Source organism: Passer montanus, unplaced genomic scaffold (genome assembly GCF_014805655.1).
Source record: "Passer montanus isolate IOZ18808 unplaced genomic scaffold, ASM1480565v1 scaffold36, whole genome shotgun sequence".
In the NCBI taxonomy this organism is placed as follows: Eukaryota; Metazoa; Chordata; class Aves; order Passeriformes; family Passeridae; genus Passer; species Passer montanus.
Window position 1 is genome coordinate 894,407 of NW_024368374.1, and position 25,425 is coordinate 919,831.

At 35.4% G+C, this 25,425-nt stretch overlaps 1 protein-coding gene across 1 annotated transcript in view; it reads left to right on the forward strand.

Annotated features, from left to right (window-relative positions):
* Positions 1 to 25,425, forward strand: part of DIAPH3 (diaphanous related formin 3) — a 203,656-nt gene that overhangs the window by 64,020 nt on the left and 114,211 nt on the right. Inside the window, exons 18-19 of the mRNA XM_039716686.1 lie at positions 21,911 to 22,006; positions 22,970 to 23,064. Of these exons, the coding sequence (XP_039572620.1) occupies positions 21,911 to 22,006; positions 22,970 to 23,064 (191 nt within the window). The remainder of the gene's footprint in view (positions 1 to 21,910; positions 22,007 to 22,969; positions 23,065 to 25,425) is intronic.

Genomic DNA, 25,425 nt, shown 5'->3' on the forward strand with positions numbered 1-25,425 from the left:
GTATAAATGTAAACATGAAAAACAATGAAGTTTCTTGGAAGTATTTTTACCAGGTAGTTTTGTATTGCTAAATATAAGTGAAGACAAGCAGTAGCTGAGAAAATCATATTAACTGGTGTAGGTTATAAAGTTTTTTAATGTAGATTTCTGGAAAGTGATAGTAATGAGTAAGGACTACTTGCACAAAATCAGCCTGTGGATGTATGACAGCACTGCTAGTTTAAACATCCTTTGCGAATGAAATGCATGCTTTTGTTTCAATATGTTAGTTCTGGCACAGCAGTATAGCAGACTTGAAGTAATCAAGGAAGTTTTACTGATTTTTGTATATAACCAATATTTCAAACTTATTTATTTAGAGAAAAAAAAAAGATGCAAACTGCTTGTGTCTTTCAAAAAGTTGGAGCGGTGCATCACTATCAGAAGCAGCACTGAGAACACTATATTACTTTCCCCTGTTTGATTTTATTATTTTTATAATCTGGAAAGAACAGATATTGTTATTTACAGTAATTAACTAGATCAATCTAAAACCCTCTCTCTGTTATATGTTCAGATATACATTGATAAGTATATTGATAGGAATCAATCATGCTAGTTCTAATGGGTTGTTTTTCTTATAGATTGCAATTTAAAAATATTGGTTAATGGTATTAAATAAATCTTTTGCAATATGGAGCTATGACTTATTTACTGAGTATTTTATGTGAGAGTCCTTGTATCCCTAAGGAAAGAAAATACTCTGGTAGCTGAGTAATCTGGTGTCTAGAGGTATGTGATGCAATTTCCTTGTGCCATAGATACCTTCATGAGTATGTTATGAATTGAGCAATTTTATCTGTTACAGTTTCTGATAAATTGACTTGTGGATAGAGTTCCTAGATGTTCCTTTCCCTCTTGTTTAGCCTTGTTAGTGTCTCTCAAGACTTATTTCAAGAGAATCAGAACTTTAATCGACAGCGTATAAAGTCAAAAAATGAACTAAATTATAATTGCCTCATTTTATGTTTTTCTCAGTACTTTTTATTAGATTTTTTCTATGTCAGATCTGTCCAAAATCGATAGCTTAAATGGGCACTGTTCTGAACAGACTTGAATAATTTGCTTATTACAGGATATATTAAAGCATATAATCTAGATAAAGGTATGCTCCATTTACCTTTATTTGCAGTCTCATTATGGCTTGAGTCTATGAGAGTTTAGTGTTCAATATGAGCACAGATTCTTAGCAGTGTAACTCAGGAGCTTAGAGGGAATACCATGTAACAGTGTAATCTTTTGCTTGACACACAGGTCATTGAAGCTTCTAAAACCTCATTTACTCTTCCTAATGTTTTGCTTTAGCTACTCCTAATATACCAGGCAACCCTTTCACGTATCTAAAGTGGTCTTACAATTTGATGTAAACTGTACAGTGTTAGGTAGAAACTTTTAATCTAGAATATCTTGATAGAATCCAGTGGTATCCAGCTTGAATGTATGAGGTCAGTCAGATCTCTTGGCCTACAGAAGACTCAGAAATGGCTATGGTTTCTTGGCTATTAAACATCCCCCTCTAAGGAAAAGAAAATAATAGACCCCCCCCCCAAAAAATAGCCCCCCCCCCCCCCACAAATGACCTGCCTTTGCTTGTGCTCTGGAACACTTAATTTCTTTCACTAGAAATTCACTAGTTAATTTTCTAACATTTTTTAAAGGTGTACTTAGGAAGTAAGTTGAAATTGTTTATCAGACTTTTTAGCAAAAGTTATTACAGAAATACTTAAGAGTAATTTCTGTTGTTTATGAGCTGAAGCCAGCATCAATTGAACAAGCTGATATTTAATTTTAAAAACATTTAAAAAAAAAATATTTTTAGCAATGTTAACACACTGGAATGAGTGTGGAGGTCAAGGTGGGAAATAAGGTTTAGGTGACTGCATTCCCTTATCTTTTTCTGCTGAGATTCAGATACTTTTTGGTATGAGAGAAGCCTTGAATTTAAAGAACATCTCATAAACTAATTGTTAGTGTTTGGTCTGAAGTCCTCAGGCTGTTGTCAGAAAGCTACTTTTGATGTGCATTGTATGACTGAAAGCCCAGTATTTGTGATAGTTAATGAATTCCTACTGCAAAATATGTAAGGCTATTAATTATGCTGCAGTACAGATTTGTGCACAGTAGTTCTTTATTCTTAATTAACTTTTTTTCTAGAGAATGTGGACTATGTTCTTAGTATTTATCTACTAACAAGTTAATGCTGTTGATGATACCTGGATTTATTTATTAAATATGGCAAGTTGAGCCACATGGAGATTTTGTGTGACCTTGATTGATGTTGGCTTTAGTTATAGATCTCTGTAACGTGTTTATCATGCAACTACTTCCTTGTGCTCTGGAGATTTACTGTTTAGTACAATTTGTTTATTACACTTAAAAGTGGATTACTTTGTTACTTACTGATTTCTATAAGTTTGAAAGGTACATTAATGCTGCTTTCAGTAAGTAAATAATCTGTTTCATTCATATTTTTCTCAGAAACTATTTTGACATTTTTATCAAGTAGAATGTTCCCTTGTGCAACTAAGAGCTAGCTCACCTGTTACATGATTGCTACATATATATTAAGCTTCAAATGCCAGGTTGAGTTCCTTCACAGAGACTTATCTCAGAAAACTGTACATGCATGCAATGACAGTCTGTGTTTCAGAGAGAAAATATATTCTCCTATTTCTTGGACATTCAAGACTAAATCTCTGAGACGCTCACAGCACAATAGCTATGCACTTTGTGCATCTACACTGCAAGCTGCTCGCTCTTGTTCATATGCTGTTTCCACAGTGCAAAGTACTGTAGTTTAGTTGAGGTGCAATGTAGCGTTCTTGTAGGGAGACAGATATGTGAGGTATGGACATTCCCTTAGTAGAGCAAACCAAACATTCTTATAACTGTAACTTCTATTGTTCATCTTCATTTCCTTAATTCTAGTTAATTTTAAACCTTAGTCTTTACTTTGAGGACTTTACATATACTTGTAAGAATAGGTAGATCAGAATTATAGCTGTTGCTATTACTGTTGTTATCTGGTGTCAAACTAATGTTTAAAGATGATGGTTTGGTTGCTTAAATATAAGATGATAAATTTACTGAGTTTTAGCATGTTCAAATCTGCCTGGTGGTTTAATGGCTGAGATAATTTAAATTAAATAGACTTCTGTTACCTTACATCTCAAATGTTTTAAACTAAATCAGACACTCATTATTTACTTACTGACATATGACATATGAATATAATATGATTTAAAAAAAATTTGTAAGCAGTCTTTTTGTAATCAACAAGATTATTCTTCTAATAAAAACTTAATAATGATGAAGAATTACAGTTTGCACTGTTATTTTCTAGTAGAAATAGTAATGATCTGTTAAATTTCTGGCTCTGCATTGATTCAGATTTCTCAGTAGGTTTCCAGTGTATGTTTCTGTCTTTGTATATTTTCCTTTAATTTTGCATATATTATGTGATCTCAGTCTAATGTCTTATGTTACATTCTTGTACCATGTCTTATTGTTATGTATCCAAATACTTCTAAAAAAACTATTTATGCATGTCTTTTTGACTTTCTGCTGCCTCCTGTCTTCACCATAGCAACTATATTCTTGAATCTTTTTTCAGCCTGTATTATGTCTTATATTACTTTTATCTTTTGACGTGTAAAAAAATTCCAAACTTACTCATCCTACATTCATATTAAAAATGGATCTTATTGGATAAGTTGCTAATTTGTGCTTCTCTGTAAACCTTGCAACCTCTGTTTTTTAAATAAATAGATATGTATGCTATGGTTTTAGAGATTAGGAAGCAAAGCATCTTTTTTTTTCTTTCATTTTTGTTGCATTTTAGAGCTGTGATTTTAAAAAAATATTTGGTTGAAAGTATAATTTTTAGTATATGTTGAAAATAATGGCTATGCTTTATGGCTTTAAGTATAGATTTTTTTCCCCAGTCTGAAACAGTAGATTTTTAAAATGTGTTTTCTATTCTAGTTAACTTGTAGGTTTATATACCCATAGAGATTTAAAACAATACTACCTTTATAGTTTCTAATGAAGAAATGCCATCTTATACCAAAGTTTCAGTTTTTCTTGGAAAAGACTTTTATCATGATAGGTTTCAAGATAAAATTGTAAAGTAATATTTTGTAAATTTCTCTTATACACAACAAAGAAATTTTTTTTTTCTACCAAATTTCAGATAAAATGCAAGTCATTGCTTAGAAACAATTATGCTTCTAGATATATACAGTATTTAAGTGTAAATGTAAACAATAGCCTTGCATATTTATTGTCAGAATTAAAAAGATGTCTCTGAGTGCCATGTATAGTCAAGTCTAGATCTATATGTTGATTTAAAGTTAAGTGGACAGAAAAAAAAGAGTATTTTAAAAGTTGAACAGGTCTGTTATTGTTTTTTTGATTTGTAGCTTATGTGGCTGCATTTTTCTCACAAAGTAAATGAAAGAAGGCAACTCTGGATCATTTTAGTGGTGAGACAGCTTTAGAAGTAGAATTACTGTGCAGAGTCTCAGCCTCTGCTGCTGAAAACCTGGATGATAGTAAGGGAAATTGTAGCTGTCAAGTGCATGTTCCAATCCCTGAATAATGAATCAATTATGTTGGTACTTTTGATCAACAACAATAAAAATATCAACATTATAGAGCTAGTGTAAGCTTGTGTATTTCTAATCTCAGTGTCATATTTTTGCAAGTGGATAGTGTAGAGAAACATCGCTGTTTGGTTTCAGATGGCACTGAATAGAGTTATTTTGAACATTGGAACAGTATAGACTCAGTATTTGGGGACCTAACTTTTGAAACATTATGGGATCTTTTAGATTTATTTGGTTTACTATTTGAAATATTTGAAGCAGTATGGAAAGAAGTACAGCTAAAAGGGACCGGGAAGCTTTGGAAGAAGAAGTTTGCATTTTTTCATTGTCTAATACAGTCCTGGTTATCGATGGTGTTAGTGTGGAGAGTTTTAAAGTAGTCATGAAAAATTGAAGGCTGCACTTGGAAGTGGGAAACTGCTGTATAACCTCCCTCCTGCCTCTTACAGAGCAATGTAAATTCAGCCACATTTTTCTTGAGGTTGACTGGGTAAAATGCATTTTGGATTCAACTGCTGAGTGATTTCAAAGAAACAACAGCTTCCTATTTTCTTTCTGAGGAAAAAAGGCTTAATTTTTTAGAGTGGATAAAAAATACAAAAGTTGGAATTACTGTCCTGATTTTGAATATTGATCAAACCAGTTCTTCTTAAACCCACCACCTCAATTATAAAACATGACATTATGAATATGTTGTTATGACACAATATCTCTTTTTCTTTTCTTAGCCTGAATTTAAAATCACTAAGCCAAATTTTGTAAAGTGTATTATAAAAAAGGAAATTAAAAGGAACATTTTCTTCAGAAGTTCAGGAATTGAGCTATGATCACCTCAGTCCTGCATAATGAAGGCAGATCAGTGTTTGACTATGGACAGAATTAAGACCAGTTCCTTTCCTGGAGGTGTTCAGTGTTTGATAGGGGAAAAGAAGGAGAGGAGAGCAGGAGCACAGCTGACAAAGAGCCTTCAGTGGTGACTGCATAATGGTTAGAAGTCTTGATTTCTGATGGCAGAAACCAAAAAATGCTCCCTATGACTATATGACATTTTCCCACTCTTGTACTTCATTTTGGGTAAAATCAAGCTTCTATATTAATTCCACCATGATGCTTATTTTATTTTTTACATATGCAGAAATTTTTCTTTTTCTTTACAGAAAGGTTTATCCATACAGAATGCAGAGATCGTAGATGTATATTTATTTCTTTTTAGCAGTGGGGGTTTTTTTCTGCTATAGATTTTTGGATGAATTTTTCTTCCAAAAGTTTATCCATCTAAAGTTTTGGTGGATATGTGTATTTGGATGCACTTGAGGTCCAATGGAGCCCTAGTAGAGAAAATAACTAAAATAGATAGATAGAATTGCATCTACCTTCTCTTTTTTCATAAAGTCCTTCCATAAAGACCTGTTAGCTTTGATGTGTTCTTTATCCCATTTTCCAGAGAAAGTATGGGAAGTCTAAGAACTTCTTGAACTTACTCTTTCCAGAGTAAGTGTTGAAAGAACTATAGACAAACAATGCTTAAGTATTTGGGAATACAAAACTATCTCCACCTGCCCATCAGCCCTCCCCTCCCTGCCCCACCCACTTCCCAAAAAAAAAAAGAAAAAAAAAAAAAGAGAAAAACAACCAACAGTTCCCTATTCTTGACTTGTACTGGTATAGTTAAACCAAACCAAAACATCATGTTTGCATCCCATCTGTTGCAAGTGTGTTAAATTCTGTATTGTATAGAGGCCCCAAAAGACTTCATTTGCAGATGCATCAGACATTGTTATAAGTGGAATGAATGGGTGGGATTTAGGATGAATAAGCATTGATTGCTATATGGAGAGAACTTTATGATAATAGTGTGGTTGTTGGTTGCTTCAAGTGTGTTTATGATTTTACCAGCTGTTCTCTTGCTGTTATCTCTAAGTATCATATTGCTTTTAAAAGAGTGATATTTATTCTGTAAACTTCAGGATGCTGTTCCAGGTAATGGATGGTGTGTGAGTAGAGCACAGTAGAGAATTGCACAACTATTAGAGAGAGAGAGAGAGAGAGAGACATTGCTTACTTCCGATTGGAATTCATTGAGGCATGAGGTTATCCATGTGTACAGGTGTAACTTTTTCTCTTTTGAATACACAAGGTTGAAAGTACAGTTCCTGCACCATGTTTGTATGGGAACATCCCCAACTTTGGGGAAGACCATGATGACTTAAAGAATGCTTTAAGAAATGGCAATGGCTCAAATACTAGGGTGTACTTGTGCCATTACACTAGAAACTATAAGTGCATTTGTTCTCAGTGCTGCCTTTGGGAGGTAGGTGCTACAGAAAAGAATTAATTAACAACTGGTTTAAAACTGTACCTGAAATCTTTCCTGATTCCTGCAGATTTGTTTGATGCAGAAAAGGAAGTCTTGTTCTTTCTTTCTTTCTTTCTTTCTCTTTCTTTCTTTCTTTCTTTCTTTCTTTCTTTCTTTCTTTCTTTCTTTCTTTCTTTCTTTCTTCTCCTTCTTTCTTTCTTCTCCTTCTTTCTTTTCTTCTTCCTTTCTTCCTTCGGACACTTCCTTCCTTCCGACACTTCCTTTTCCTTTCTTCCTCCTTTCCTTCCTTTCTTTTCTCTTTCTGTCTCTCCCTTCCTTCCACCTGCCTTCCCTTTCCCCTTTTCCTTTCTTTCATTTGTAATTATGCTTGTCTAGGATTCTGTTAGGAATAGATGCAGTGGTATGCAGTGGTCTGTCTCCATGCTGTCATTTTGAGTGGTCTTTTCTTAAGGCAGTAGAAAATTTTAGTTTAAGTCTGTTTCTTTTTTAAATTAAATTATTTTTCCCTACACAATTGACATCACTATCTGTTGCTGGAGGCCCATTTACCAGTTTCAAATTGAGGAATCTGGTCAGGATGTAGGTTTCTAATGGTTCCTCAATGCAGTATTTTGTCTGCATCTAAAGTGAGACTTTCTGTTGAAAATCTGCTTTCATTTTTATAGCTCTTCTTTCATCACCAAACTTTTCTTTTTATCCTAGTAAAAAGAACAAATAATTTCTGCAGATATCTGTCACTTAATAATAACAATACAAACAAAACCCATTTTTATTATGAAGTCAGCCTTCTCACTGTGAATGATTTTAAAGAAATAATGTTTTTCTAGATATAGAAATTTTTCTGTTGCTGAAATGGAACACTGACTTCAACAATTTCCTGGGAAACTAAAGATAAATGTAAATGTGACTTCAAAAAAGGTTGAGTTTTGGGGCAACAAAAACAGGAGATAATGCAGCATTGAGTGATTCTTCTAGAAGAGACACGGAACATTATCAGCACGTAGGAGTGCATTAAAAGAGTTAAAAATCTGAAAAAAAATTGTAAACATTATTTTATAAGTAATCTTGTTAGGTTTTGTGGTGTGGGGTCTTTTTTGTTTTTATTTTTTATTTCTGTATCAGTACATTATAATAACAATAGATTAGGTAGATATATAGTCTATTTTCCTTTAGCTTGTTATGGAATATGATTATATAGCTCTATATACAGTTGTTTTCCTTAGTGATTTGTACTTGATCTGAATTGTTTTGTTATATTCCTAAATATGACACTTATCTTGCAGGAGTACAGTAAAGTTATCATCAGAGTTTTATAAAGGTGATTTGTGATCTGGGAGTTATACAAATTGTTATTGTTATTTTATTAGCATTTAAATTAATAAATGACAAGCTAAGCTTCAGTTTATATCATGTGACAATTTTATAAATACTATGGAGCTGTGAGCTCACATATTTTGATATTTGTCATGTGTTCTGGAGAAATTTCTATCTTAGAAAATATAATGCAACTGGGTCATTAAAGCCTAAAATGTGTTAGGATATCTTTAGTTGCTAATGAAATATCTTGAAAGCTGCTGAACAGGACAGATGACTTTTAAAGCTAATTGTAATTCACTGAGGCACACTATAATCTATAGGAAAGTTCACCTCTGCACTGTTCCTGTCCAGTTGTTGTCTCAAACAATTATCAGCAAGTTATTGTTCTGGTATGAGCCATGTCATGCTTCAAAGTGAGATGAAAAAAATTAATGAGGGTGCATGAATGCTTGTTAAGTAGATACAGTTATGCTCAGTTATGCTCTCAACATTCTTCACTATGACTATTGAAATTGAGGCAATGTACTCTAATGAGACCATGCAAACAAATGTACTGATTGACAGCTCTTGCTTTAGCAATAAGAAATGTTGGCTAAATTCATATTTTGTTTCAGCGTAATCCTTCAAGTGCTTGTGCATATAAAATTGAAGTGCTTGTGCACTTGAATTTAACTTATACTGTGGACCATTTTTTTTTCCTTTATTCAATTATGTAAATCCATTTCACTGCTTTTATTAGAAACTGTGTATGATATTTAGTGGTGATTGCAAGGGAATCATGCATCATTTAGTAGTTATAGCAAGAGAATACTGAGGGGGTTTTTATTTATTTTTGCTGGGAAAAGATGACAGCACTTTTTCTAGAAGTTAGATTCAAAAATGACTGAGGACTTTATTTCATAAATTGATTAGTTCATTATCAGTGATATGCAGAAGCTCTGAGCAGTTTTTCTACAAATTATAATCAAAGACACGTGGTAGATTAAAAAGAAAGGAGAGTGAAGTGTATGTCAAATTCAGCATATGAAAAGTGAAAGTAAATTATGCTAGGCAGTAGATAACATTTCAGGTTTTTGAGAAGATGACAGTTTTTCTAAGCAAAACAAATATGATCAGTTTAATCTCTGGATCACAGTAGGACTGCCATTGTACCGATATGAATGAAAAGTGGGATTAGCTGCAGACTTGTAAAACAAGTAAGTTTAAGAGGATGTGGGGAATATTGAAAAAGGATGCACTGGACTATGAGGCTAAAAGTAGAGTTTCTGAAGAATCAAGTTTGGGTATAATTGTTCATTAAATAGTCTCAATGATCTGTTGCGTATGTTAAGAAAAGGCTGAACTTTACGATGGCAGAGTTTGGAAGCATTTTCAGATTCAAGAAGGGTAGGATGTTACAGAAGCTGGATGAGTAGAAAAAAAACAAATTTGAGAACAAAGCCAAAAACTTCAGTATGATTGGCAGATTTTATGTTACTTTTAAGTCCCATTACTTCTGAAAGAGCTTACTCTATTCAAGTGTGTTTCAAGTAACCTCAGTATATTTAACCCATGGCAGGACTTCTTTTATACAAGACCTTTAACTGTAACTTCACTTGTTTGTATTGAAACAGAACTTTTCTCACATGACAAAGAAATTTTAATATGTTCAATTCCTTGTTCACATTGCTAAATGCTACTGCATTTGCTTGCCTCATATTTACCAGTATGTTATTGAGGCCCCAACATGTACCTGATGGTTGCAGGAGGGCCAGAGGGCCAGTACAGAGATCAAGATAGGTAGCAGTCACTAAATGTTTGTTACTGGCTTTGCATGGCCTTTCTGGCATTCCTTTGCTAATAGTAGATGATGGAGACCTGTAGTAGCTGACTGACTACTTAAAGGTGGCAGAGTATTGGTGGTGTTTGAGAATGGAGAGTGTGAGTGTAAGTGTATCTATTTCAGAAGAAAGCAAAGAAACCTGGAAATTAAACACAAGAGAAAGAATCAGTCTAAAACAAGCCCACGTTTCTCCAGTCCATTTGGATAGATTTGATATTCTGTAAGAGCATGGCATAGTTTCTTTTCCTTCCCTTCTGGGAATCAGAACTTAGTGGAGATGCTCATGCCTGAAATTTAAGACTGTGAACACAAACTTTAGATTAGCATTAGAATCTGTGATTTTTTACTTCAGTTTGTGTACATATGGGTATTTATATCTATATATATATATGTATTGGTTGTTTACCAAAAAAAAGGAAATAAAGGTAAGGGAAGAAGAGCAGAACAAATCCTGGATTTCACAGAAATGTTTCCAGTAGGGAAGCATTGTCATTAATATGTTTACAAGTCATGCTTTGTAATGTGACTTTCAGTTCTACTGTCCCAGACTCAAGGCAGATTAAATCACAGATGCCTAGAAACTGCTGGTATCATCCGGTGAAGAGATTAAATGGATTTGAAATATTTAATTAAAAAAATCAAAGATCATGTTGTAGTGCTAAGATATTTTCTTGTACTTTAAGAAGAACGTTAGAAAAGGAAAAGAACTGTTTAAACCACAAGAAATAAGTAAAAAGTAGTCACGAATAAATTGAACTGCAGTTTGGTTCCAGACAAGTAGTTCAGAGAAATTCAGGCATGCTTACCTTAGGAATGCCTCTTTAAGAAAAAGACCTCAATATTGAAAATAGACCTAAGAAAATGATGAAAAATGTATTTACCGTGCTTTGTTTTAGGAGTGACCCGAACTTTGGACCATGAGTTCCTATTTTACATTTATTAGATGACACAGTAGTTGCTATTAATTGTTGCAAAAATTTACAAGTAAGGGATAAATTTAGATTCCTTTATCTTCTCACTCCTGCTCCCATACACCACATAAGGTGCACATTTGTAAGCAGTGGGTTTATCAGGGGTGCATGAGGAAGAGGATGGGTTGAACGTTGCAGAATGGGAGATCCACAGTGATTTGTCTTTTATTTGGCTTGCCTCCCAGATTTTCCAGCTCACAGGGGTTGTAACAAGGGGTAAGCAGTCTCACTCTGAAGGTTCAAACCCAGGCATCTGACCTGCAAGACCACTACTTTCAGGCTGCTATTCAGCTAGTACCTTCATCCTGGAGATCTTGTTGCACTCTCTGACTATATACCAGCATTTCATGTTTTAGGTTGATAGAAGTGTCCCATCCTGATCTCCAGACATGCTTCAGGTGCTTTGATGTACTTTAGGTGCTTAGTGTGGGAGTGCCCTTTATTATCTTTGATACCCTTGGTTTCTTACTGCCTTTGTAATTTGGCAGTCCACTGCTGGCCGTGGCTCTTCATTCAGTTTCAGCCTGAATATACAATCTCCTCCCTAGTAATCCCAGTTTGCTTTTCTTGTCCATTTGCCCTTTCAGTTTGGAGTCCCATGTACTGCTGTTTCCTGTCACAAGTTAATGATCAGCCCTTTGTCAGGTTGGTACTGCCCCTGCCTTTGTGGTTTGTGAGGCACTGACAGTGCTATGTAGCTTAGTCCCTCTTATGTCAGATCATTCATTCCTGCCCTTGCACTACCCCATCTATTCTAGTTCCATGTCTTGGGGTTTTTTTGTATAGTCATTCAAAGAATTAGGTTGAAAGTCTGATCCAGTGTTTCCCTCCTGGAAATATCTTGAATTAAGTTAATATCAGAGGTTAATAAAATAATTAAAAATAACATCAGAACACATGGAGTACCCTTTATAAAACTGTTCAGAAAAATTACTTAGAGATGAATAATGTGTGGTGCAATATGCACTATATCGTACTACAGTGTTCTGCAATGAAATTACTTCTACATAATAAATAATAAAAATTGTCTTTCTTGTGAATTGAGGTATTGTTCATCAATAAGGATATTTAGTTAAACTGATTTTGAGAGCTGGGTGCTGGTAAGACTAAACAACGTTTCACTTTACACAAGTGAAATGAACTGCATAGTTTAAAGGAAGGAGATGAGGTCTTGATAGAATAATTTTTCTGTCAGAAATATATCTTCAACCTATATGTATACTCAGATGGTACTTGTTAACTTTAAATCTTACAATAACAAAGATCAAATCAATTATGAAAAATGTCTCTCCTATCAGTTTCAGTGTACTGTTCTGAGATAAATGACCCTTAAAAACAAATGGTTAATTAAAAATGTGTAATTTTTGTTTATAATTTACCTGATAGCAAATTTCATGAATTTGTGGCAGGCAAATCTGGTGCTGCTAGATGGGTGAGTCCAATTCTTTTTCTTGTTTGATAGTGTGTATATGGCTGTGCAAGGAAGTGGCGCAACTGAAAGTTAGGTTCTGGAATTCACTATACAGATAAAAATAGGAAAATAGTGAATAGATTCTTTCAGATGCATTGCAAACTTCTGCTCTGTGGGATCACAGGATGATGCTCTTTGAGCAACAGAACACATATCAGTTCATTGATGCTGAATTGAAGAGGCCTGACTGATGTCTTCTGCCCTGCTTCTGGTTACATGGTCTGCCCCACTTTGGTGCTCATATGATTACTCCACAAGATGATTAAACTTGCTACTTTGACATCACACTCCCGTTAACTTTTTGGTCATTTTTGTCAATTGAAGGTTTTAAAGTACATTGATTATTGTGTTGCCCCTTTCATAAATTCTAGGAATATGCAAGCAGGAGCAAAGCAGAGTGTGTAGAGGAAGGAATGGACTCCCATATATTTCCATAAATGCTCAGCTATGTCTCCATACTGTGACTTTTGGAATCGTGGAATACTTGGGATAGGAAGGGGCATTTAAAGGCCATCCAGTCAAACTCATCTTCAATGACATCAAATTGCTCAGAGCCACATCTGGCCTGACTGTCAGTGTTTCCAGGGGTGAGGCATGCACAACTTCTCCAGGCAACCTGTTCCAGTGTTTCCTCATCCTCATTGTAAAAAATGTCACCTATATATCTAGTCTCAACCCTTTTTATGCTAAAACCCTTGTCCTGTCACAATAGATACTGATTTCTATAAGCCCCCTTTAAATATTCAAAAGCTTCAAGGTCTCCCTGGAGGCTTCTCTTCTCCATTATAAACAAACCCAGCTCTCTCAGCCTGTCTTTGTAGAAGTGCTGCAGCTCTCTGATTGTTTTTGTGGCCTTCCTCTGGACCTGGCCCAAGAGATTAATGTCCTTCCTGTGGTGGGGACCCCAGAGCTCGATGGAGCACTCTAGGTGGGGTTTCACCAGAGTGAAGTAGAGGGGCAGAATCATCTCCTTTGATCTCTTGGCCGGGCTGCTTTTGATGCAGCCCAGGATGTGGACAGATTTCTGGGTCACAAGTGCACATTGCCAGCTCATGCCCAGTCATTTATCCACCAGCATCTCCAAGCCCTTCTCCAAAGGTGAAAAAAATTAAATTACTATATGTTCAAAGACTTCTAGTGTTTAAAACTCAAGGCTGGAAACATCTGCATTAAATTGAAAGTTAAGATTATGATGAAGCAATTTTCCCAGTGTAGTAAATGAAGATATAAATATCAAAAAGATACTTCTACTTTTTCATGTGAATAAATAATAAATAACCACGTTTTCAAAACTTGCACAGTAAGAAGAACTAAAATTAGCTTGTGTGTTGGACTTCGGTCTAGAAATAAGCCAAGTCCAGCTTCTAGAAGCTATTTAGTGAAGTTAAATAGTTTTGCTAACAAACAAAGTAATGAATTCTTCTATTAAAAGATAAAAAAATATTTAACTACTAGACTCACCTAAAAAAGCCCCAGGGCATAGTTAAGTAAATACAGGGACTGCAGCATGTTAAGCATATTTAACAGATGCTACATATAATATATAAGCAGCAGAAGCCATGTCTTGAGTGTCTCTTTTTCATGCAGGTTTCACTTAGGAGTATATGCTTGTATTTTAATGGTGAGGACTTCTGTAGGTCTCTGATTGTAACTGCTTTGCGATTTAGAGCTAAGGTGTTAAAATTTTCATACTATTCAATTTTAAGGATGGATAAAGATGTAATAAAAATGCTATACAAAAGTATGATTTAGCGTGTCATATCTGCCTTCCAAAGGAAAAAAAAAGAGTAACATAACTTTTTTCCTGTTTCCAAATGCTGAAGCTCTGAATTATTTCTGTTTGACGAATAATGAACTTACCTCCAAGCTGGACTTTGGGGGAGCACCACTTTAGCACAAGAACGTAACTTCCATGGTCAGTAGAGTGAATTTTAGAATAGGTCAATAAAGTGGACAGTAACAGATTGCTAAGACCAGCTGGTATTCACCCTGGACTTCTAAGGGAACTGAAGGATGAAAGAGCTGAGCTATGAACTGTGCTGTGTAAACTATTGCTTGAACGTATGCCAACATCAGAAGAAAGGAAGCAAGGTGACAAATGTGATGACAGTTTTAAAAAAGGCTTGAATATCTACAGTTGCCAAAGTTGACACCAGTGGTGGACATATTGTAGATAATCAATGATATATGGCAGAATTAGTTAACAATCTAATAAATTACTGATATACTGGCAAAATAAGGTTTTGGGAATGGTTAATAAAGGAAAACAAAATAATAAATAAAAGTTGAATTGTAAAAGTTCAAGCTGTGCCCACATCCTGCATAGTTTTTGTGGTTTCCTTTCTTCTTACTAATAAAAAGTATAATAGAGATACAGTGAAACTGATCAAGATTATAAAAAATGAAATATTTCTTTATACAATGCACAATTAAGAATTGGAACTCCGTGGTGAAGGACTTAAAGTTTAAAATTTATTAGGTTTAAAAAGCAATTACACAAATGTGTGGAGGAACAATCTGTCAAGGATTATTAAATGAAAAGATTTTGCTCTGGAATTCGACAGTGTCTGAAAGGCAAATGTTGAACACCAAATAGTGGAGAGGAACAGTTGCCATTGCAATTTGCAGTCAATTATGTTATGGTGTTTCTTGAATCAACTATGCTTCCTTTGGGTACAAGTGCACTCAGATCTGTTATTCAGCTTTTGATGCCTTTGACAAGTGATGGATCAGCTTTCTAAAGCCCAAACAGCTAAATCTTGATGTGAGGAATATAACTTAGAATGGGGAGATCTGGAAACTATAGAGTTATGTGTCTACTGGCACTAGACTCTGTTCTGCTGGGAACAGCAGTATGTTTCCCTTTTCCCTATCCAGCAAATTCCATTGTAGCAGAAAGCTCATTTCAGCCTCCCCTTTTATCTTTCCCCTCAGACAAGAATTAATGAAGTTTCAGGTCTTTCCAGGAGTTGAATCACTGTTGGTTAAAACTTTCAGTTCTGGTGGGGAGCCCAGCAGGTGTTCAGATTGTAACTAAGAGTATGATTATTCTGATTTTGCATGCCATATTTCTGTGAGCATTTTTACTTCTTAACAAATTTTACTTCTTAACAAATAATAACAATGTTACTTCTTAACAAATAAGACTTCAGGGTTGGTTTTTTTTTTTCCTTCAGAATTTTGTCAGCTACTGTTAAAAAATGTGAGAGTTTGATGTTCTTGGTTTAGAATGAACTATAATTTAATACAGATCTTTAAGTGATGAGAAGTCCCTGATGCTAACAATTGTGTTGATACAACCTTAAGTTGCTTAGTTTCTAGTAAGTATTCTGCTTAGAAAGCAGAATATTTATCAGCTTCCAGGTATTTCAGTCTTCAGGCATTCTTCCTACTTCTGTGGGCTATGCCTAGAAACCTTATTTTAACCTTGTCTTCATAAAAAAACAAAAGAAAGGTATTTTCAAGGCTATTGTAAAACTACTTCCATCTAATTCACAATTTCTTTTGTATTTCATAGTCAATTGTCACAAATAACTGCTGGTGAACAGCTCAATATGAAATATGCAAGTGGAGCCGATGGCACCTGTGTAGTGTCATGGTCTAGGTAATAGGCTTGGTGGTGGCCTTTTTTTTTTTTTTTTCTTTTGAGACTAAAGGTTGGTTTGTTTATTTTTGGTGGTTTTTTTTTTTTTTTGATTTGTTTTGGTTTCAGTTTTTTTGTTGCATGTCATATTACAGGACAGTAGTCATGCAGCTGTTAAAACAATCCAAGTCTTCAAAAGTTTCTGTCGTGTCAGTCAAAAGGCACATATTCCCTGCCTGGCCTTTGATTTCAGCACTGGCATGGCCACAACTGGAATACTATGTTCAGCTCGAGGCTCCCTAGTGAAAGACAGACATGGACCGTACTGGGAAAGGCCAACTAAGGGCCATGAAGATGGTGAAGGGACTGAAGCCACCCTCATGTGTGGAAAGGCTGACAGAGCCATGGATATTTAAAATGGACAAGGGGAGGCTCAGGAGGATCTTGCCATTTTAGATAAATACCTGACAGGAGAGTGCAAGGAGGATTGAGCCAGACACTGCTCAGTAGTGCCCAGTGACAGGACAAGAGGCAGTGGGTGCAAACTGAAACACAGGTTCCTCCTGAACATCACAAGCCACTTTTTTATTACTTTGAGAGAGCACTGGCACAGATTGCCCAGGGAGGTTTTGGACTCTCCCTCCAGCCTTGGGGATATTCAAAAGTTGCCTGAATACAGTCATGGGCACCTGGCTTAGATAGCCTTGTGTGAGTGAGTGGATTGGACCAAATCACCTCCAGAGGTCACTTCCAACCTCAATAGTGGTTGATACCAAGGTACTCCACATTTCAGCTTTGAATAACTAACACGTTCTGAAAAATTAGTTATTTAGCTAGAAACTAATTTTCTGTTAAAGATCTGTTCCTTTGATTCCACATAACATTTAGGAGATGGAGAACTTCAGGTTTTCCCATTGAATACCCTGGTATATGGGACACAAGATATCGTTTACTTTTAAGAATTAGAGTTCTATGCAGATGAAGTAAGCATCTACTTTCATAATGACACTTGGTATGGGTACATCCTTTGAGTCCATGACCCCAGCTAATTCTTTCATTCTTCAGTGAAGAGAGAATGCAAGATGACTGTTGTCTTAGCTAAGAGGCTAGGAAAAGTGTAAGGTCACGTGATATCTTCTGTACACTCTTTTACTTAGTGACAAAATAACTCTCTTAGTGATGAAATAACTCCACTGCGTGTTCTGTGTAATGTAGTTTTCAAGTTCCATCTGAAATAGGAATTCAGACTTTTAAAAATAAATGTTCAGATTTAAATGTTCAGATATATTTCTTTGAAGCTTGTATTTCAAAGGTATTTTGTTTTGGTTTTTTACACGAGGATGATGTATTTTAGAAGATTTTTTTTCTTTAACATACAGATGCACAGACATGATTTTTCTTACAAATATTGTGGATAGCACATTATATCAAGATCTGTGGCAGAAATAGAAATGTGTATTGCAATTCATGAATGTAGATTATTTCAGTGGCACCTACCAAGAATGTAACTGTTTCAGAGTTACACAGAGTAGTTCCCTAGGATCCAGTCCACAATTTTATAAAGTGCTGTTCTGCAAACTTCCAATACTTCCAAGTATTTATAAAACAGTCCTGTCACCACTCTTTTCAGGACCCTAATTTCAGTCAGGTCATTCCCACAGATGGAGGTGGTTGACTATATTTGAATGTGTATTTGAATCTGAATTTGAAGGAGACAGTGAAAGCAATCTGTCCAGTATCCAAAATTCCTTTGAGCTATTTGTGTGTGTGTATGTTGGCAACCACATCTGTTAGAGCTGTTAATAAGGATGTGGGGTCTGAAGATAAGAGAAACTGCGAAGGGTGGGAAGTGCATTGTTGTGTGTTTCAAAGTGCTCTAACACTTTGTTTCTCAGCCTGAGAGGGCAGAGCAGGGCATCAGATGAAGTACTACTGACAAAACATAGCTCAGATGCTAGGGCCATGCGTGTGTCCTGCAGTGGGATAGTTTTAGCATATAGATAGAACTTTAAAGTGTGTGTGGTTTTCTATTGTATAAGAGCTGAAAAAAAATGTAATTTTGAAAAAGTTAATGCTTTAGTAAGATCAAACTTCTGGAGCTGTGAGAACTGTCTGTGTATTTTGTGATCCCTGGTTTCTTCTCTCATTAGCATGGTAAAATCTCACGTCTATTTCCTTCAAATAGTCACATCCTTTCTGCAGCAGCTGCCCACTCCCACTAGCCTGCTTTATTTTTTTCCCGCTGCAAGCAGATGTTCCCATTTTCTTTCTTCTGTGTACTTTCCCCTCTATTCCAGTGCTCTCCACAAATGAAAATTTAACTGCTTATTTCCTATGATTTCCTTTTAGTCTAGATTATTACTTCACCTGTTCAGATATTTCTATTAGTTCCTCTCTGCTGTGGGATTTTTCTTCCTCTTTTTACTTGTTGGAAATAGAGAATAGTTATGTTTCTTGTGATTTTGGGGGCTTTTTTTTTTTTTGCCACCTGTCATGGTTTAGGAGCAGCACTCCCTCGTTTAGTGCCCCCTTATGCCTTCAATGGGAGATAAAAAAGGCAGAGGTCATGGATTGAGATAAAAGCAATTTACTGGAAACAGCAATGAGATAAAAACAGTAACAGCAACAATATTAATAACAAAACTTTACAAAAAGAGAGTGATTTGCAGGGAATTGCTCACTGACTGGGAGAGTGAACAAAATGGCGGACAGATCATCTGGTCGGGACCAGTGTTATCCCACCGCTCCATTTGTCGCTTGGTTCCCTGGAAAAGGAATGTCTCCTCCTTCCCCCTCTTTTCCAGGAAGCAAGAGAGAGAGACCCATTTCCCTCCTCCTTGGCCATGAGGTGAGATGGGATTGAGTTGCACAGTTTCTTAGCCATGCCCACGTGGCTCCACATGACCCGTGTCCTTGTCTGAAATCAGGGCATTAGCAAAGGAGGTGAAAATTTCTAGAAGCAGTAGGAGGTTCAGAGTTTTCAGTGGGAAGTGCAACATTTCAAACCAGCAAGAAAAGTAATATATGTCCTCTGCTTCTTATTGCTGCCAACTACATAAGGACGTGACCTGAATTCTGCTAAAGAAGTATCATGTAAGTTTGCAGTAATTTAGTTTGTTGCATAATTGTAGAATTCTCCATACAATTCCTGCATGAGTTTCCTAGAGTAGACACGTTCTCTGCTTATATGTTTTTCTTAGTGTTGTGATGCCTTAAGTAGTGCTGTAACATTGTTTATAACCCCCTCCAGGGTGAAAATTTTATTTGTTAATACTTTTTGCATGTTTGTGTGTCTGTATTATTTCGGTTATAAGACTCATAATGAATAAATTTTGCTTTCTAGTGCTGGAAACTGGTGGGGTTTTTTTTGGTGGTTTTTTTTTGTTTATTTGTTTGTTTTGTTTTGTTATTTCTGCCCTTTTAGCATCCAGTTTGAGGCTGTCAGGGCATGTTTAAGCATATTAGTAAATTTAGATAATTTAGCTACTTTTTATTGTTACTGCAGTGGAAATAATTTTGTTTCTTGTAAAGTTCCAGATTTCCTTGCAAAGTTCCAAGGTAGCCATGAAGCACTTTATTGTATTTTCATTAAGGAATGAAAATTGCTTAGAACCTGTGCTACAGGGATGTACAGGTCTTCTAGGAGAATCTGCAATTCTAGCATTGATAAGACTTTGAGGCAACTCAAAATTCATGTTTTTAGGAGTCACTGTTTTCAGTGTGTAGTTGAAGAAGTTAAGAAATTTGAGAGTTCTGTTAAAGTGTGTAACTGCAGGACAAAACAGTCACGTGATTCTGGGGTCTGCAGCCCCTTGACATAACCTGAGTTCGGTAAGGGCTCTTCTTCAAGCATAATCAGAAAAAGTGAATTTTTAGTAGTAGCCTTCTTTTTATCCAGTAGCTTTAATGTCATTCTATTCCTTTGGAGCCTGGGCTATAGAGTTCTCACATTGCTGGTGAAAACCTACTTTTGCTTTCACATGTGTAGTAAGCAGGGTGTGTTGTTTTTCCTGGTACAGGAGAGTGCTAACCATTCTGTTCAATGTGCTAAAAGAAATTCAAGGCCAGGTGAATTTTGTAGGTAGACTGGGAACAGACAAAAGAGGAGGATTGTGGCTTTGTAACCCATTTTCCAGGACCCTGGTTATCAGTCCTTTTTCTAAGGACTGCTTTATGTCTTAGCTTAGTGATTTCATTTTTGCAGAATACGGGTTCTTTTTTGCACTGTGGCATGTTCTCAGGAGCATTGTGTTGCCTAGTAGGTGTACAGTTTTAAAAGTGATTTAGGAGATGATTCAAATTTCTATTTCCTCCTACTCAGAAGGGACTTGAATCTGGTTCCTTCAATCTCTGTGTGAAGTCTTGAATTCCTTATCTCTTTGATTGTATCCTAGACAACCAAGATCAAAGACCTCAAGAGGTCATTTAGTCTGTGTCCCAATCCTTGGCAAAATTTATCGTGCTTTGGAAAACATTTTTTAAGAATGATGTAGCTCTTAAATATCTCTCTCAACATTTTTGGAATTAATTTCAGTTTAGGGAAATTCTCTTGATAATTCATCCTTATGTCTAGTTTTGTCAAGGATCATCACTGAGCTAGAAATTTTAATCCTGTGTCTCCTTGACAGGACTTCTTGTCTATACCTATCTCCTTTGGAAGTCAGTAGCACATTATACTATTGTAGCATATTATCTTCTCTCAAATATTTGAAGCATGTATAACTTAATTTGGAACAATCATACTGTAAAGCTTGGAAACTAATTTCATTTGTGAAATAGTATACAGAATTAGATAAACAGTAGCAATGTATTTGGAAAATAACATTTGACAGTGAAGATTTGTGCTGGGGGGAGGAAGAAGGAAAAGTTCATAAAAAGAGTATTTTGTATTATGTTTTATTGTAAAATAATACAATACCAGATCATATTCAAGGAAAGAATTGTGTGGTTTTCGCTTTTTAGTTTGTTTGCATAATAATTCCTACTAATACTTTATCAAGGCTATGTTGTTATTTTAAGTGAAATTCTTATGACAATGTGTGACTAATGAGAAATAAATTCAGCTTACACAATGTATTTTGGAGATCCTATTTGTATTAATTATTTTCTATTTGCATGAATTATTAAAAGAAAGAATAAGCCCAAGTCTCCAGCAATGTTAATATATGTTTATACCATCACTTTTTCTTTTGTAACAATGTGATTACATCATATATTTAACAATGCATCTTTTTGAGGGGGGGGTCAGGAAAATAGATCTATGTATATGCTATATAGGTATATAACAACTCTGCTATATTCTAAATTAATCTTAATTTTTTAATAAGCTGGTGATCTTGGATAATTTTGGTGCATATAGTTAGACAAAAGAAATCACAAAAATAGATAGATGTCTCAGTATTGAGACATATTGACATATTTTTAAAGATTTGTTATTGTTAAAATCCAATTTGTAATCCTAGCCTGGCCAGGGTAACCAGAGCATGTTGCATGATATTTTAAATATGACCGAATTTGTACAATTAACATTACCATCTTTATTCAGGCCCTATATATTAAAAAAAATATCTAGAAGGCTAACAAGCAGACAAATTTGACTGAAGAGCAAAAGTTATGGAATACAAGCGCTACATGCAAAATTTCTCAATTTTTTGTCTGTGTGTTTTATGATCTTTTCTCTGTGAATTGACTATGTTTGATAGCAGGTATGCTTTCCGAATTCACACATATTTCCTCTAAATATTAAGAATTAACCATGATTGTATTTGTGATTAATTTGGCAGTAAAAAGGGAGGAGGAGGATTTTGAAGAAAAGAAATCCATTAAGAAAAGAATCAAAGAATTAAAAGTTTTGGATCCTAAGATTGCACAGAATCTGTGTAAGTAGATTCTGGTGGGGTTTTTTTTGGGTTTTGTTTTGTTTTGTTTTGTTTTTTTTTCCTCAGAGTAATGTATAAATGTTCCATAAAGATGCCCTTCTCTCTTGTGTGATTGCCTGGTAACCACTTCTTGTTTAAAATGTGTTTAAATATGTGCATATTGTTTTTAAGCACAAATGTGAGTCTACACAACTGAAACACTTAAAAAGACCCAAGAAGTAGTTAAAGATTATTCCTTGTTCAAGACTGTATGTTGTATTGAAGTTCAAGCATATAGCTATGTATCTAATCCATCTCTATTCATCAAGGAATATTGGATGCCCCCTTCACCTGCATGTCCCCACCCCTTGTCAACAAAAGGATGAAAATGCCTGCAGCATGTCTGCCGATCATAAACTTTGCTAAAAACCAGGCCATACTGTGTATTATGGAAGAATATGCAAACAAAGAAAATATAATTTTGATAGAGGGAGATCTAGGAAGAATAGGTTCCTAAATGCCAGCAGTGATTAAATAAGAAATAATTGTATTATGGTTACTAAATAAAGAATGCTTGTAAGAACATGTAACAAAATGTTCTGTTTCTATGGTTTGGTTTTGGTTTGTCATGGTGGTTCTTTAAGAGAAGGCTTTGACAAGACTATTGAAAAAATTGCAATTGTCACCTTATCACAAAATACTGTAATAGCAGTGATTGTTCTGCAGAGTAGACTTGTCTCTGATTGCTTATGGAAGTGTTCTGTGATGCTGGATGTTGTATGTAAAAAATGGATATGGAGAAGACTGGAATTGAAAGACAACGGTAATTAAAAATACATTAAAAATTGTTATCTCTTGCCTATATTATTTGGCATAGTGTTTGTTAATCTGGAGATGCTGTGACCTTTTTGCTGTTGTTTTTAAAATAGAAGCAAGATAGTTCTTGTCCTGCTTTCTTCATAATATGTGGAATCTTTGTTTTAGCAATTTTCCTTGGATCTTTCCGAGTGCCTTATGAAGAGATCAAAATGATGATATTGGAAGTAGATGAAACACAGCTCTCAGAGTCCATGATTCAGGTAACAAACAATGGCACTTAAAATCCCACTATTTCAAGAGAAACTTCTCAGTAAATAGAAACACATAGCTAAAAACACTTCTTAATCTAAACTTCTGGCTAATAATTACCTGCAAGAATGTTCTTTTCCTGTGAACAGTAAATTTTAAAAAAAATTTGCAATGCTAATATTTTTTATGAAAGCACTTTGTGTTGTTTTTTGGCTAGGACTGAGTTAACTTTCTTCACAGTGGCTGATATGGGGTTATGTTTGCATTTGTGCTGAACACAGGGTTGATAATACAGAGATGGTTTTGTTATTTCTGAGCAGGGCTTACACAAAGCCAAGGCCTTTTCTGCTTTTCAGGCTGCCATGCTGGCAAGGGGGCTGGGTGTGTATGGGAGGCTGGGAGGGGACACAGCCAGGACAGGTGACCCCAAATGATCAAGGGGACATTCCAGACCGTATGACATCATGCTCAGTATGTAAAATGTGGGGAAGAAGAAAGAGGGGAGATGGAGTGGTGGGTGGTATTTGTCTTTTCAAGTCACCATTACATGTGATGGGGCCCTGCTCTCCTGAAGATGGCAGTAAACATCTCCCAACCCATGGGAACCAGTGAATTAATTCCTTGCTTTGCTTTGCTTGTGTGCACGGTTTTATCTCATCCTGTTAGTTTCCTGACTTTAACCCTTCCAATCTCTTCCTGATCCCGCTGTGAGGAGAGTGAGTGAGTGAGTGGCTGCTTGGGGCTTGGTTACTGGATGGGACTAAACTATGACGCAGCTGAATTTATATTCTCAATTTTCCATATTGTCCACACCTAAACAGAGACTTTTTCTTGGGTACATATGATGTTTTGTATCTTCCCTAATTACCAGATTTTTCTTTGCTTTGTTTTAGCTCTGTCTTATCTGTACAAATCTCTGTTTTGGTTTGTTTTTTTTTTCTTTTTGTTTGTTAGAGCTGTAACAATCCAATATCTTGCCCTAGGGCATTTACAGCATTCACCACTTCTCTTCCATGGAGTTTATTTAGGTAGTGTCCTCTTTTTCAGTATTATTTTTTTTAAAGCACAAAGTCTGTATGACTCTATGTGGTGCCAAAATAAACTGGAAGTTCTTCTATATACAGTGATATTTAAGGGTTGAAAAGCTGAAGAATTTAATGAAATAAACACAAATGAATCATTTTAGAACCATGGGAAAAATAATTTGGAAGGGGTATCTTGAAGTCATTTGAGCCAAGACTTTGCTCAAACCCAGGTCAACTAGAGCAGTTTGATCAGGGCCTTTTCCATCAAATTGTAAGTATCTCCAAGTCTAGAGACCCCATAGGCTTTTCTGGAAACCTTTTCCAGTGTTGAACACTTAAAGTAAAAAATGTTTCTTTGTTTATCTAACTGGAATCTTAATTGTGGTAACTTGTGACCTTGGTCTTCTCTTGCACAACTCCAAGTTTTAATTACACCTTCTTTGTACCATTTAGTTGGGTATCTGCACACATTAAGGGCCCATGAGGCTTGCTTTATCCTAGAGTTCAACAAAGTGACTTCTCTCAGTCTGTCCTTGCCTGTCCCGTGCCATATTCTTGAGTCATCAATGGGCATCAGTAAATTTGAAAAATTATCTGTGTTTTGGACAGGGCTCTGGCATACTGTGATGAACTTCAAATTATTTCTATTATGGCTCATAAATGTCAAAACATAATATATCAATAATTGATAATTTCTGTCTATCTACTAATAATGTAGTATAGGTTTTAGATAGCTAATCTCTTCAGCATACTTCAAAGTGTGTTACAGACATGGGTAACAATCCCTACTGAAACATGAAAGAAAGTTAAAGGTAGATTGGTTTTTTAGAAACATACTCTATTTGCAGGAATGTTGATTAGTTAAAGCAAGTACAGGTATCAGGGTCATAAAATTAGTTGTTACATTAAGGCTCACTGAAATTCAGGTGTGGCTTCTACTACAACACATAGGAACTTGTATATAGATGTCAGAACAAGACAAATCTGTATTTCTGTGGTTTTCCTGCAAAATTAATTTCCCCCATATCAGAATATCAAAATAACATCTTATTGCACAGGAGGCTGTGCCATGCACAGCATGCCCTTTTTATTCCTGCATGCAGTTTTGCCCTCACTTCCTGTAATGTGGATTTCAAAGATGTTTAATCTCTCTCCAGCTATTTGGACTTGACTTTCTGTTCTTCATTGAAGAATGAGATGTTTCTCTTAAATATTTGAAGGAGCAAGCATCAACCATGAGCTCCAGTGACAGTATTTATAGTCAGTGTATAATTCTCATTCTTTTGTTCAATGATGCAGTTAATATTGGCACTAAAACTATTACTTTAAGGTTATTAGGATGAACAT